Source organism: Sander lucioperca, chromosome 10, assembly GCF_008315115.2.
Source record: "Sander lucioperca isolate FBNREF2018 chromosome 10, SLUC_FBN_1.2, whole genome shotgun sequence".
Taxonomy (NCBI): Eukaryota; Metazoa; Chordata; class Actinopteri; order Perciformes; family Percidae; genus Sander; species Sander lucioperca.
Genome location: NC_050182.1, coordinates 23,965,907 through 23,979,388, shown reverse-complemented (window position 1 = coordinate 23,979,388; position 13,482 = coordinate 23,965,907). Strand labels below are relative to the sequence as shown.

The window sequence follows — 13,482 nt, the reverse complement described above, 5'->3', positions numbered from 1 at the left end:
AAAAAACATTATTAGCAGCTCTTGTTGCAAATCTAGGACAAAGATTTTCAAATAATTCTTATTCTTTTATATTGGCCTACTTTTAGTACCACATATGAATAGTTTAGTACATCAGGATAATGCACAATGGCAGGTCAATTTTAAATAACAGGACTTCTGAGTGCATCCCTGTGGTTTATGAAATTATCTGTAATTAATTGTTGTGTCACTGATGACAGACTCCAATCTGGTAGCAATAGGACTGCAAAAACTACAAATGATTCGCCAGTACTTTTAATTCTACATGTGATACCAATATGGATGTGGATTAAACAAACAAGGCCACAGAACAACACCCTTCTTTTGTAATACAGTGTTTCAATTGCTTAACTACATCCGAAGAAGAGGTGATGCCAAAGTCATGCAAGCCTCATCAATTCTAAAATGTTCCTCAAACAATATGTACTCCTTCGCTTGAACATTCAAATAAACAAGTTGTTCCAAATCAATGTGTGTGAGTGAAATAAAAATAAGAACAAACAGCCTCACATTTGTAGCACACTGTTGGAAGATGCATAAATACAAAACAAGCTGGTTGTACATACAATGGGATCTCACTCTCCCCTGTGCCAGTATCCAAAGAAAGCATTCATACAGACACTTAGGCAAAAAGTTCAAAACATTTGACACCAATTTCCAAATGTTATCACAGACTGCGTCAAGCTACACTGTCATAGATCCAATGTTTGGATTTGATGCTTGCACAGTGTACTTTCCACAAACAGGGATTATTTTGTTTTAGACCCTGTCCCACAGCTCCCTCCAGCAAAAATATCTTCCTTTCTGTACTTTCACTTTTCATTCAAGCTCTGTTTTGCCCGAGAGGGGACACTTGTAACACTTTGCTGCGTCTTCTAGCTATCGTATTTGCTCCACAACCATCTTTCTCCTCCTGCTGGAGCTGTCATACTCCCATAAAGGTCATCTAATGACCACAACTAACTCTTTATTGCGCCTGTCCACTGCCTCAGTGCTGACTGTGGCTGATACTCTGCTTCACTTGTGGGGTTTTTTTTTCCCACAACACTCCTGTCAGGACTTCAGACTGTCATCTCCAATTTTGCTGTTGTAATTTTACTTTTTATTGGAGCTCCTCTGTTTGTTTGTTTGTTTCAATTAGATGCAGAACGTTTTCCCATGCCATTGAGGGATACTCACTTTGGTCAATGAAACATCTGCTTGAGCAACATCTCACCAACAGACAACCTGCAAAGTGGCCCAAGTGCTGGCTGAGAACAGTCTGTTGCCTTTTTCACCTCCTCTCACCCGTGCAATCAATCTCTTCTGACCTGTTGCTCACTCCACTCTAGCCTAAAGAAGATGATCCCACAGGATCATGCGGGAGGCCAGAGCTCTATGCCTCCTTCCACCACACACCAGGGAGGTGGAGCTCACTGCATTCTCACCATCTCAGCAACCAGCTGAACTGTTCCGGTTAGGCCTGAAAATTGAGAGCTTTTTACTGACAACGCCAATGACATTATTATTATTATCTGGAATCCCACATTTAAAACAGTCCATGATTTGATTAACAAAACGGAAACCGGTGGACCTTTGGGTCGAGGAACCGGCTTGAAAACAATAGGTGTATGAGGATCCTGGCCACATATTTACCTACACAAAACAGATGTTTGACAAAAGGAGGTAATGACAGTTGCAAAGGTAGTCATGGTGTCAGTGTCATACTTATCTATCCTGTGAAGAAGATCCCACTTGTAATTAATTTGCCCTATTTTTTTCCCTTGTAAGTTTTCGGCTAGGCTAGTCTTTCCAACATAATACTTTTTGTCCTTTTTAACTTCATATTTCTATTATCTGCCCACATGGTGGGAGACTGAGGCTTCAGCCCTCCATGACATTGAATACATAAAAGATGTAGAAATGGATGGGTGTATGTAGTGGGATGTGTTGTTGTACTACAACATCTTCCATAATTAGAAAAAGAATGGATGAAATCTCGGACATGAAATATTTATGAAATTGAACGCATACTTAGATTGCATGGCTTGCTGCTGGATTTGAGCTGAGGATGACAGCAGCACATTTAAAGAAGGCTTTTGATGCTGATATATCTATTTACAATGGGTCCAAATAAAAAAAGATTACATTCATTTCCAAGTGCACAGTAGTAGTTAGAGGATTCAAACTATCACAAGGTCAAGATTTGAAATTAGTGTGGCATTAAACTCTGAGGTGACAAAACCACGGGATGTTTTCATTATTCACACAGGTTTGTTGATACCAGTCATGACGGGTGATGGAATAATGATGATCAAATGAGACCTGTCAAACAAAATGACAAAGTAAACCACTAATTCTCAATTTTTCAAATGATGGTAGGATGTTTTCAGCAAATAGGTGCAGTGGTGACCTAAAGGTTAGAGAAGCAAGCTTGTGACCGGGAGGTCGTCGGTTCAATCCCCAGACCGACAGGATAAAATCTGGGTAGGGAAAGTGAAAGAGCAGCACTTGTCCCTCCCTCATTACCACGACTGAGGTGCCCTTGAGCAAGGCACTTAACCCCAACCGCTCCAGTGGAGTTGCTCAGTGGCCAGCAGATCAGACTGTGGTTGTACTGGGCAGCTTCCAGGTATGAATGTGTAACTGTGTGAATGTGATCGGGTGTTCCTGCAAACAGAGAGGCTTCCTCTCATTGAACCTTCCTTGAATAAATAAAGGTTAAAAAAATTAAAAAAAACCAACAAAATAAAATGTGTTTTTCCCTCCAATACCTAAAATGTTTGGTACCCCTTTAAAGAGAGCAAAGAGTGAGGGAACCCTTTCGGCCACAGAGTTAATGGGAAGCACATTGCTCTTTCTTACATCTCTGGAATTTTCTGAACCAGTCAACCAAACAGCAGAGAAGATGCAGATGGGTTGTAAAATAAAACAATAAGGTTATCTGGACACACCTGTAAGTGTTGTCCTATAACTTCTCCATTTACCAGGGGTGAAATCTGTGTTTGGAGCAACACTTAATTTTTTGGAGCAGCGCCCTGCAGCACATAATTCATCGTTATTTTAATCCAGATTTTCAATTTCATTGTCATTATCTCAAAGAGATATTGTGTCATAATTTTAATTGGCTACTCTGCACACTTGTAGTAAGCGGTTTACTGCACAGAGTGCATGGATGTACATGAGAGCTCTCAGAAAAATCTCTCTCCAATGAGTGAGTGCACCCTGAAATAATAATCCAGTTCAACAAGATGTTCTACAACGTTGTGAGACATGAATGAAGTGTAGGCGCTGGCCACTTAGCACAGTCATCAGCATTTCAAGCATTATTTTTTTAATCAAGCTGGCTGACACATGAAAAAAGAATGTATGAACTGAAAAAGTTTCTGTATTAGCTCATTGAACCACAATGAACTCTTTATTTATTAACTTAAACTTTAATACTGTATCTACTATTCATAATACAAAACATTGAACTCTACCGCTGCTGCTGCATATGTACATACGCACTCTGTGAATCACAGCTACCCGCATTACGAATCTCAATTTCACCCCTGAATATAACTAATGGCTTCATAATGACAGCGAATAGAGGGCAGCGGGGGGACGTCCTGTCTAATTTCACCCTGAGGAGGGAAGTGGACTGACTGTGTGTTTCTTGTGTGAGCCAGAGCAACATCCCAAGTTTATAGCTTTTGCTAAATAAACCTGAACATTAGACCCCTAAATATCTCATCCCAAAACCATGGGCTTTGATATGTTGCTATAAAAGCATCCTCTCTCCTAAAAAAGAAAGACTTTCCACAACATTGTTGGAACCTGGTCGCAGGAATTTGCTGTCATTCAGCCACAAGAGCGTTAGTGAAGTTGGATACTGATGTTCGGTGATAAGGCCTGGCAGAAAGTCGGCGTTCCAGTTCATCCCAAATGTGTTGGATGGAGTTGAGGTCAGACCAAGTTCTTCCACAACACACTCAGAAGAATAGCCTATCCTCATTTTATACACTATTTATGTCACAACAGCTAAGGGCTCTCCCAAATTTTTTGCTATAAAGTTGGAACTACATGGGCCTTTTTCTGGCAGACATTTGACTTGTCACAGTAGGAAAATCACAGGTGTTACTAATAACATTAACAATGGTTCGAGTGTTCCAATGAGCCATGATGGTGAGCCAGCATGCACAACACCAAGACCCTGAAAACAAAGCAGAATAATGTATTTATTATATTTTTTAATTATAAGTCATTTGTAAGCATCACTTTATTATTGCAGCTGGTTAAGGTGGAGCTAGTTTTAACTACTTTAAAAACGGCAGGGTAACTTAATACATAACAATGCATCATCATTTGTTTGTTGATTATATTTTGTGTTAATAATGTGAATATGTAAAGTAAATAGTAACTATAGCTTTCACATAAATGTAGTGGAGTAGAAGTATAAAGTAGCAGAAAATGGAAACACTCAAATAAAGTACAAGTACCTCAACATTTTAAATGTACTTAGTTACTTTCCACCACTGGGAATAAGGGGTTATCTCTGAATGAATAGTTTGACTGTAAGAAGGCTACTGACTGAGGGTACAGTTCCCAGAAAAGTACATACTCAGTACATTAGACACTGGAGTCTGAACACTGCCAGATACTGTAGATTGAAGTGAGATTGTAAATGTAATGCTGTTACTGCCACCTTCTGGAGTACTGTGCAACTTCCCCTTATCTTATGTGCCTGCAGCAGAAAGCAGAATACTTTAAACAATACCAAACAATGAGTATTTACAAGTATAAAACACCAGAACAAAGAAGGTAGTGTCTTTTCTATGTTTAGTTGTAAATTATGTTGTGCATGGACCTCATTTAGCCTTGTAAGCCAGTAAATGATGTGCAAATTAATTGTAAAAATACATTCACAGACATATATTTTTATAAATACATTATGGTAAATGTATTCTTACAAAATAAATATGACTACACAGTAACAACATGAATAATCTATTGGACATTAGTGTATTTTCAACGAGTCATATATTCTCTCTCTTATGCACACTTCGCATGTGCCTGCCAAGAGACTCCATCCATTTGAAGGATTTATTACAATAATTACAGACAAAGTGTTTCCCTTCAGTGTGGATTGTCTGGTGTCTGTTCAGAGCGCTCGTTGTGATGAAAGTCTTTCTGCATAATTCACATATGTAAGGCCTCTCTCCTGTGTGTGTCCTGATATGAGCTGCGAGGTGGGAGCAGTTACTGAAACGCTTTTCACAAAAGCAGCAGTAGGCTTTGTCTTTGCTCTCCTCGCAGTGGTTGTTGTGGTAGGGGTGGAAGGGCAAGGTGGGGTCCTGCAGGCTGCTTTTAAGGCTGGAAGGAGACAAGATGAAGTCTTTGATGTCTGATTCAACGCTTTCGAGCTGCTCTGCATTGTGACCCATCCAGAAATCCCTGTGACTCTTCAGCTGCTGCGGCTCCTTCTTCACCTGTAAGGGCTCTGGATGCTCCTCTTGCTCCATGCTGCTGCCCCCATCCTCCTCACAGTGCTGGGACTTAGGAGGCTCAACTGCAGAGACTGATTGATGCTGATGCTGATGCTGATGCTGATGCTGATGCTGATGCTGATGCTGCTGCTGAGGAAGAGGAGGAGGAGGATGGTGGTGATGATGGGTGAGCTGCTGCAGCTGGGCTCCGAGGCACATATCCAACCTTGGCTCTAGGTAAAAGACAAATGATAACACCACAATCATGCAATTTATCTACAAAATAACGCAAGGCTGCATTAGGTTTGGATGCAATCAGCTTCCATTCAAACCAACCTGACTTGAGAAGCTTAAGCTGCATCCTGAGACGGCTGATTTCTAAATCTTTTGAATGGGAAACCTCCTCTTTGTACTCGGCGATAGTCTTTTCAACAGCTCCAAATATCTCCTCCGCGGCTGCTGTCAGTCTCTCGATGAGAAACGCTTTCAGTGACTGCATTTTGGACGTTTATAAATAAATAAAAGAATTAGTTTTCAGTTGCACTAGGAGACGTTTTTTGGCGAGTCCCTGAACGTTACGCTTCGCTTGTAAACCAAACACGGACATCAGACTGAGCCACTCAAAGTGTTCCATGTGAGACACTACCGCCCCCTGCTGGACCGGGGTGCAAACACACCAGGCTGGAGATGGGGTGGACAAAATAAAAGGAACACAGTGCAATACATTACTTGGTGGTGATTGTATTACAAATTTGTTTGGCAGTATGCGCCATGAAAAGCACAAATAAAAAAAACTGAAATGGTAAGCACAAAAAGGTAGCTCTTTTCTTATTCTGTAGAGGGGTCCAGGTCCAAAATCTATTTCACTTTGAAAAATATTTACATTATGTGTCTTCATAATGAAAGTGGGGTTTAATTAAATAATCACAAACCTGCAGCAGGGTAATATTTCATTACAGGAGTACTGGCAAAACGGTAAAATTCGTTGAAATGTGTTGGTGTCTGGATTGTGCCTGTTTCAAGTATTTGTGGTACTATCTAAATATTTACTACATACTATATCATAAGCTATTGCATTGAATTACATCATATTCTACAAGTACTCTTGTTATTTTGTCTCCTGTACATACCTATGTCATTGTGGTCGGTTCAGTCCTGTGGCTGTTTCAACACACTGAGAATATAAAAGAAGACAAAAGACACTGGGATGGGGAAATATTTGGTCCAAACTAAGTGTTTGCTGAAGATAGACATGCAGATTGTGATTGTGTTTGAGATTTTGACCTCAACCTGAGCTCCAAGATGGTTTCTGCAGTCAGTGCAGCAGTTGTCCAGTACAATGAAAGTGTTGTGTGAATCAGGGAGTGAGAACTATAGTGTTGGAAGTTAATTGAAAAAAACAACCAGCCTAAAATCTGAGAGTACTATTTAGACTTAAGAGACCTGATGGGGGAATAAAGCCTTGTTAAAACAAACAAGATGTGGTGACCAAAATCCTTAGTGTGCTTTATTTTACACTCTAATGAACATAACTTTGTAAATTGGCAAAGCTACAATTTCATCCCCCCAATACATGAGTCTTTCACTGCTGTGTGTCTGCGATAAAAATAGCAGTCTAATGCTTCTCCACATGGCATTGTCTCAGAAGGGAGGTCACTTCTGCAATAAGATACTCTCTCCCTGCCATCCTGAGAATACCACTGGGATTACTATCATCTGTATATGAACACACAGCAGGTTATGAAACCCTATTGGTATAGAAACACAAGTAGGCATCCCTATAAAATATAGGCACTATTATTACATGTCATTCAGCGGACGCTTTTTATCCAAAACGACTTACAATTGCTATATATGTCAGAGGTCGCACGCCTCTGGAGCAACTAGGGGTTAAGTGTCTTGCTCAGGGACACATTGGTTGATGTATCGCAGTGGGAATCAAACCCAGGTCTCCCACACCAAAGGCATGTGTCATATCCACTGTGGAAAGTCAAGGGATAAACTCATCAAGAAAAAAGCAAAACAAGACACAACACACTTAAAACAGTCTCTAAACGGTTTATTGTGTTTCCTTACAGCCTTCCTACCCTTCTAACCATCGGCCATGACACAATATGATTAACATGTAATGGACGCTTCCCTCTTAGCAAAGAGCCAATGAGAGAGAGCGGATCATGCACGTCTACAGGGAGGTAATAGCCACGAACCATCATAATTACACAAGAGACATCGATATTAAAGAGACAAATACATTTGATTGACAAAAAGCTGTGACACTGTTCACCCAAAAAAACGTTGGCAAACTTTTCAAAGTAAAGGCGAGGACTGGCCGTCCACCTCAAGGTTTAATAATTGTCAAGTATTTCTAGCTTGAGCACTTGGTGTAAAGTTATTATGCACACAGAACTCTTTTCAGTGCGGTACAGTGCATGTGTCAACCTGTCCCTTTTCTTCATGACAAATATACCAACAAAAAGAAAAGAAAAAAGGAGGGAATGACATCATTACACAAATACTTTTAAATAAAAAGGGGAAGAGGACTAAGTGCTGAGAGTGAGGGGGTGATGGAACTGGATCGTCTGAACGGAGCTGGCCTCTGATCTGGACGTGGTCACATTGCAGTTGCCTGGGTTTTTATACCTTGGCGTTGATGATTTCGACAAACTCTGGCTTAAGGGAGGCTCCGCCGACGAGGAAACCGTCGACGTCCTTCTGGGAGCCGAGCTCTTTGCAGGTAGCACCAGTCACAGAGCCTGAGATGAACAGATTCATGAGAAGAGGTTAATGTGGGGAAATCAAAATGAAAATACGAAGATAAGCGCCATCTTGTCACACCGACTGACCTCCATAGATGATCCTAACAGAGTTGGCAACAGCCTCAGACACGTTGGTCTTCAGCCACTGCCTCAGTTTCTCGTGAACTTCCTGAGCCTGAGATATAATACAGGAAACGGACACATTATGACGACTTATGGGAAGAGATTGCAGTAATCATTTTCAGTGGTTACGTATGTTTACCTGCTGTGGGGAAGCAGTCTTGCCGGTGCCAATAGCCCATACAGGCTCATAAGCAAGTACAACCTTGCTCCAGTCCTTTACATTGTCTGTGAAAGAGACGTGTGATAAGATTGAATTTCTATTTTGCAAGTTTTCTAAATTTCCACCACACACTAGCTTGCATAAACCTTCCCTGAAATGTGCGCTACAGCATTTAGACTTTCCTGTGCATATCAAACTCTACGTTGAGATCGTCACGGAACGTTTACCTGCGATGAACTTAGTCTGAGCAAAGACAACCTTCTCGGTGATGCCACCCTCTCTCTCGTCCAGCTTCTCGCCGATGCAGGCGATGACACCGAGACCACTCTCCAGAGCGTGGGCGGTCTTCTGACCAATGAGCTAACACACACACACACACACACACACACACACACACACACACACACACACACACACACACACACACACACACACACACACACACACACACACACACACACACACACACACACACACACACACACACACACACACACACACACACACACACACACACACGTGTATCCTACTCATGGAAAAGGATGCAATTCTTTCCATTTAGCACTCAGCATAGCAAAGTAAAAGAGAATTACCTCATCACTCTCTCCGAAGACGTGGCGCCTCTCAGAGTGTCCCAGGATAACCCAGTTCACTCCACAGTCCTTTATCATCGCAGGGCTAAACACAGATAATTATACAATTAACACAAAATAATCAAATCTGCTCCATTTACATACAGTTTTTAAAACAATATTATATATTTGCTATCTAATCACATAACCCAAAGCATTTTGAATGAAGTTTATGATGAAGTTATCTATCCATCTTTATTAGCTCAAAGCCTGGTTATTTTCCTCTGATGGACACATGACGCACCTGATCTCCCCAGTGAAGGCACCCTTGGCAACTTTGTAGCAGTTCTGAGCAGCAACGCCAAACTTAGCGTCCAGCTTGGACCTGACAAAGTCCAGGTAAATTGAAGGAGCACCGCACACCACCTCTATAAAATACAGAAGAAAAAAACAATTGAAAAAATGTATACTTAGGGTTTATGTAGTCCATGTATCAGGACTTAAAGAGTTCCTCATAAAACCAAAGAAAGACATTTTTGACCAATTTCCGGATATAGAAAAGAGAAGGGGATTCCAGGCCTTGCTTAAAGACACTTCAGTGTCAACAATGGGCCGTGAAAGTGGGCTTGAACACAGGTCTGTCAGTTAAAGGGCAGCCTGTATAACCACTGGACAACCCCCCCTGACCTGCTGCCAAGTACAATACTACATGCACTTCTTCCCACAGTATTTAATCACTATGGGGATTAAAGAGACAAATTCAGAGCAGTCTTTTCAAATATGATGTTTAAAGGCAAATGCAAGCAAAAAGGGTCAACCACCACCAACATTAAAAACAAAGGACTGTGCTGTTAAAGGCTTCTTCACATCAGTAAGGCTTGTTGCAGCAGGACTTAAATTAAAACAAACACCAAATTTGTCCTTTCAACCAGATACATACTGACATATTGTATTATGAAACTCCATCTACTGTGTAACTTTTTAAAACTGATATGTATTGAACTAAACACAAAAACAAATAGTTTGTCCTCATGTGCAAACATGATTCAACAGCAGTACAGTCTGTAACTATATCTTGGGGTTACCAGAGTCTATATTAAACCTGTTATCACTGGTTTAGTAAAGGTCATTTCTCCACGGCCACGGTCAGGCCTCTCTGCATTAAAGGTCTGAGTTCAGCCTCCTAAAGGTCGCCTATGTGGCCGCATTCTGCAGAGGTCAGAGAAAAGTCATGGAGTTCATAAAGGGTCAAATAAAAGAACCAGAGTTTAAATATCCAACATGGGAAGAAAATCAGTCTGGGGAGGAAACAGCTTAACTTTGACTTTAAAGCTTTAAGGCAGAGAGACCAGTGAGAAAAAAAATCTGCTTGCATTACACTCTGGTGGTGTAAGGGGGTGGATTGATTAATAGAACAGGGTCCAAGGTTATCTGAACTGTGCTAGTCTGAACAGTGACAGTTTGCTCCTGTGGCTGGTCTACAGTACACACCATTACAGTTGCATAACACCAATTTAGGAGGAGGAGCACAACTGGCTTGGTGACAGTGGAAACAGGCCTAGACACATTCAACGTCTCCCTGCTTGCGTTCACCGCCAGCAGAGTAGCATGCACTGAATGAAAAAACTGAGCAATGTCCTGATTAAACAGCTGCAGCAGGCAGTCTGCAGGAAGCAGACAGCAACAGGGCAAATGTCTACTGCTGCTTTCAGGTCATAGTGGTAAAATCGTAGACGAAACAAATGAACAACGGATTGTTTTCTGTGGCCTTCTAGTTTGAGTTGTTTAATACTTAGCTGTCCAACAACTCCTCATGTAAACTGCTTCAGCAAGTAACTGCGAGGGAAGCTTTCAATAGGCTACTGTATTCCTCAGATGCTGATGAAATAGGAGCGACATCATTAACGAGCAGCCTCACTTGAATGCACCCTGCACTCTCACAGCAGAGGCAGATCCGGCTGCTGGACTACGTGCCGCTGCAAACGCACACCCACCACCACCGACATTACTGAAAATCCCATCCGAGCGTCCATCATCTGTATGGCTTTCTGTACGCGTGGGGCTAAGCGTACGCTTGGTTAAAAACGGAAAAATACAGAGCTAACATTGAATGTTACTTTATGAGAGGGTTAAATGAAGGAGATGGAAGTATGTGACGCTTATGGTGTCATTGATTTAATGAACTGCCGAGCCATTTTGACTCTTCGTTCAGCTGTGACATAAAAATGAGGAAACGACACACAAACAAGTTAAGCTAACTGAAATTGAGGCCATGATAATTAGAAAACAAATGGCAACAATTATACATGTTTTAAAGGAGATTGTTGTAACGGTTGTCAAAACACACATACCGACATTGGGGTCCACCGTGGCTGCGTTCAGGGTCTGCATGAGCTCCCCCAGGCTTTTCTTGTCGCCGTTCAACTTCCAGTTTCCACCTACGAAGAATTTCCTGCTCATGATTGCGGTTTTTTAAGGGGACGTTTGCTGAGGGTTAAAACGGTACCGACAGTCTACCGGGATCTACCTTCTCTGGGATAAGAGAGCGGACGTGAGAGAGTAGCTCAGAGTATTTATGAACATGGAAAAGTTAACCCCTCCTCTCTGTCAACTTCATTGGTTTATGGCGGCACGCCCATCATACATGCCGTACACGCGTCTCCCAATTTGAGGAAGGGGAAGAGCAATATGTCATGCTGCGTTCAAGTGCTGTGTGTAAAGCGTTCCCACACATGGATTTATCTGTTACGGGGGGTCCTATGGTCCACATAGACTATACAAATTCAGTCATCGTTTGGTCCAGACGCAAAAACGTACTATGGGTTCTTATCATAGACTGTATAATATAGACTGTATAATATTATACAATCTATGGTTCTTATCATATCATGGCGCATTGTGCATAGCATCCGTTGTGTGGTAAACAATGATACAATAGCATACAAGTAAATGTTGTTGGCCCCCTTTAGCCTAGCTATATACACCAAAATGCCTGTGATGGAATGTAATTTAAGTACTTTTACTCAAGTAATGTACAATTTTGACATACTTGTACTTCACTTGAATATATTCATTTTATGCTACGTTATACTTATATTACACTACATTTCAGAGGGAAATATTGTACTTTTGACTCCACTACATTTATTTGACACTTTTAGTAACTAGTTATTTTTATACATTAAAAAAAGCATATTATATGCAATACGTTACTACTAATCTACCCAGAAGTATACAAAGTATCTAAATTTGGCTCTACATTATGCAACATTAAACAGCTCTTACATGTATGTTAGTGATAAAATTCAGAATAATATAATATTCTACAATAATCACTGCGAGAGAATCCATTCTGCATATTGACTTCTTTTACTTCTGATACTTTTAGTACATTTTGATCATAATACTTGTGTACATGTACTTGTACTTAAGTGACATTTTGAATACTTGTGATGAAGTATTTTAGGTCATGGTATTTCTACTTTTACTTCTGAAAGGGTCTTCCAACACAGCCTAGAAACATGTTGCAAAAATACACATACAACTGATGTTTCATTGATGTATTGTTATTAGGCTGAAAGGAAATGAAGATACACCGTTTGATTGGCTGAGGCAAGAAAAGTCCCACCCCCCTACATGCTTCCGATTGGAGGATTTTCAGCACAGTCTTACGTACCCAATTTGCACTGCGGTAAAAAATAGCGTTCTTACACGCATAAAGTTGAATTTTGAACATATTAGTGTAATGTTAGTCATGAGTATAAACTAAAGTCTATTTGTGTTGTTATTGTTGTTATTTGTTCGTTTTGTTAAGTGGCTTCAACATGACACCATCACAGTGGAGTATGCACTTGGTGTACAAGTACCGCCAGTCTCCATTAAACTCTTAGGAAACTAATGCTCTTTAGATATTTGTCTAGAAGGTTTCTCGTGAGAGAAGCCCCTACATGTTGTGAAAGGAAAATGTTAGGTCAACCACACACAAAAGCGTCCTGGCTTTAGGGTTCTGCTTTGTTGATCTGAATTCAAGAAGCAGTAATGACTGAAAAATCGTTCTAATAAGTATATTGATTCAGTAGGAGGAGCAGTTTACCAAGTAAGTTGCATGTTGTTGTTGTTGTTGTTGTTGTTGTTGTTGTTGTAGTGGTGGAGGGGAAACTTATTTAATTTACTTTATCCTGAAGGGTAGTTAGTTAAATCCATAATGTATCGTAATTTATAAATTGATAGTGTTGCTTTGTATGTAAAATCTTTATCTGCAAAATAACTACCAACTATAGCAGTCAAAAAGATGTAATGGAGTAAAGAGTAGCCAACAATATGTCCTCTTGAATGTGGTGGAGTAGAAGTAGTATAGGGAAGTACTTAAGTAAAGTAGGCTAACTATTTCAAGTCTAAATTTTCAT

General features: G+C 40.6%; 2 protein-coding genes and 1 non-coding gene across 3 annotated transcripts; 1 reads left to right on the top strand and 2 right to left on the bottom strand.

Annotated features, from left to right (window-relative positions):
* Positions 1-4,172: 4,172 nt before the first annotated feature.
* LOC116049721 (chorion transcription factor Cf2-like) lies at positions 4,173-6,114 on the bottom strand. The gene is made up of 3 exons (XM_036006726.1): positions 5,802-6,114; positions 5,592-5,698; positions 4,173-5,561 (listed from the first exon to the last, which is right to left on the bottom strand). The coding sequence occupies exons 1-3, from the start codon at positions 5,962-5,964 to the stop codon at positions 5,016-5,018; spliced, it is 816 nt and encodes a 271-aa protein (XP_035862619.1). The 5' UTR covers positions 5,965-6,114; the 3' UTR covers positions 4,173-5,015.
* Positions 6,115-7,509: 1,395 nt separating this feature from the next.
* Positions 7,510-11,656, bottom strand: tpi1b (triosephosphate isomerase 1b). Its single transcript, XM_031299662.2, has 7 exons — positions 11,428-11,656; positions 9,381-9,504; positions 9,098-9,182; positions 8,732-8,864; positions 8,484-8,569; positions 8,309-8,396; positions 7,510-8,218 (listed from the first exon to the last, which is right to left on the bottom strand). Exons 1-7 carry the CDS (start codon positions 11,534-11,536, stop codon positions 8,100-8,102), a joined length of 744 nt encoding a protein of 247 aa, XP_031155522.1. The 5' UTR covers positions 11,537-11,656; the 3' UTR covers positions 7,510-8,099.
* A 1,308-nt stretch (positions 11,657-12,964) lies between these two features.
* LOC116049803 lies at positions 12,965-13,021 on the top strand. Its single transcript, XR_004104905.1, has one exon. It is a non-coding gene; the product is annotated as a U7 small nuclear RNA (small nuclear RNA).
* Positions 13,022-13,482: the final 461 nt, after the last annotated feature.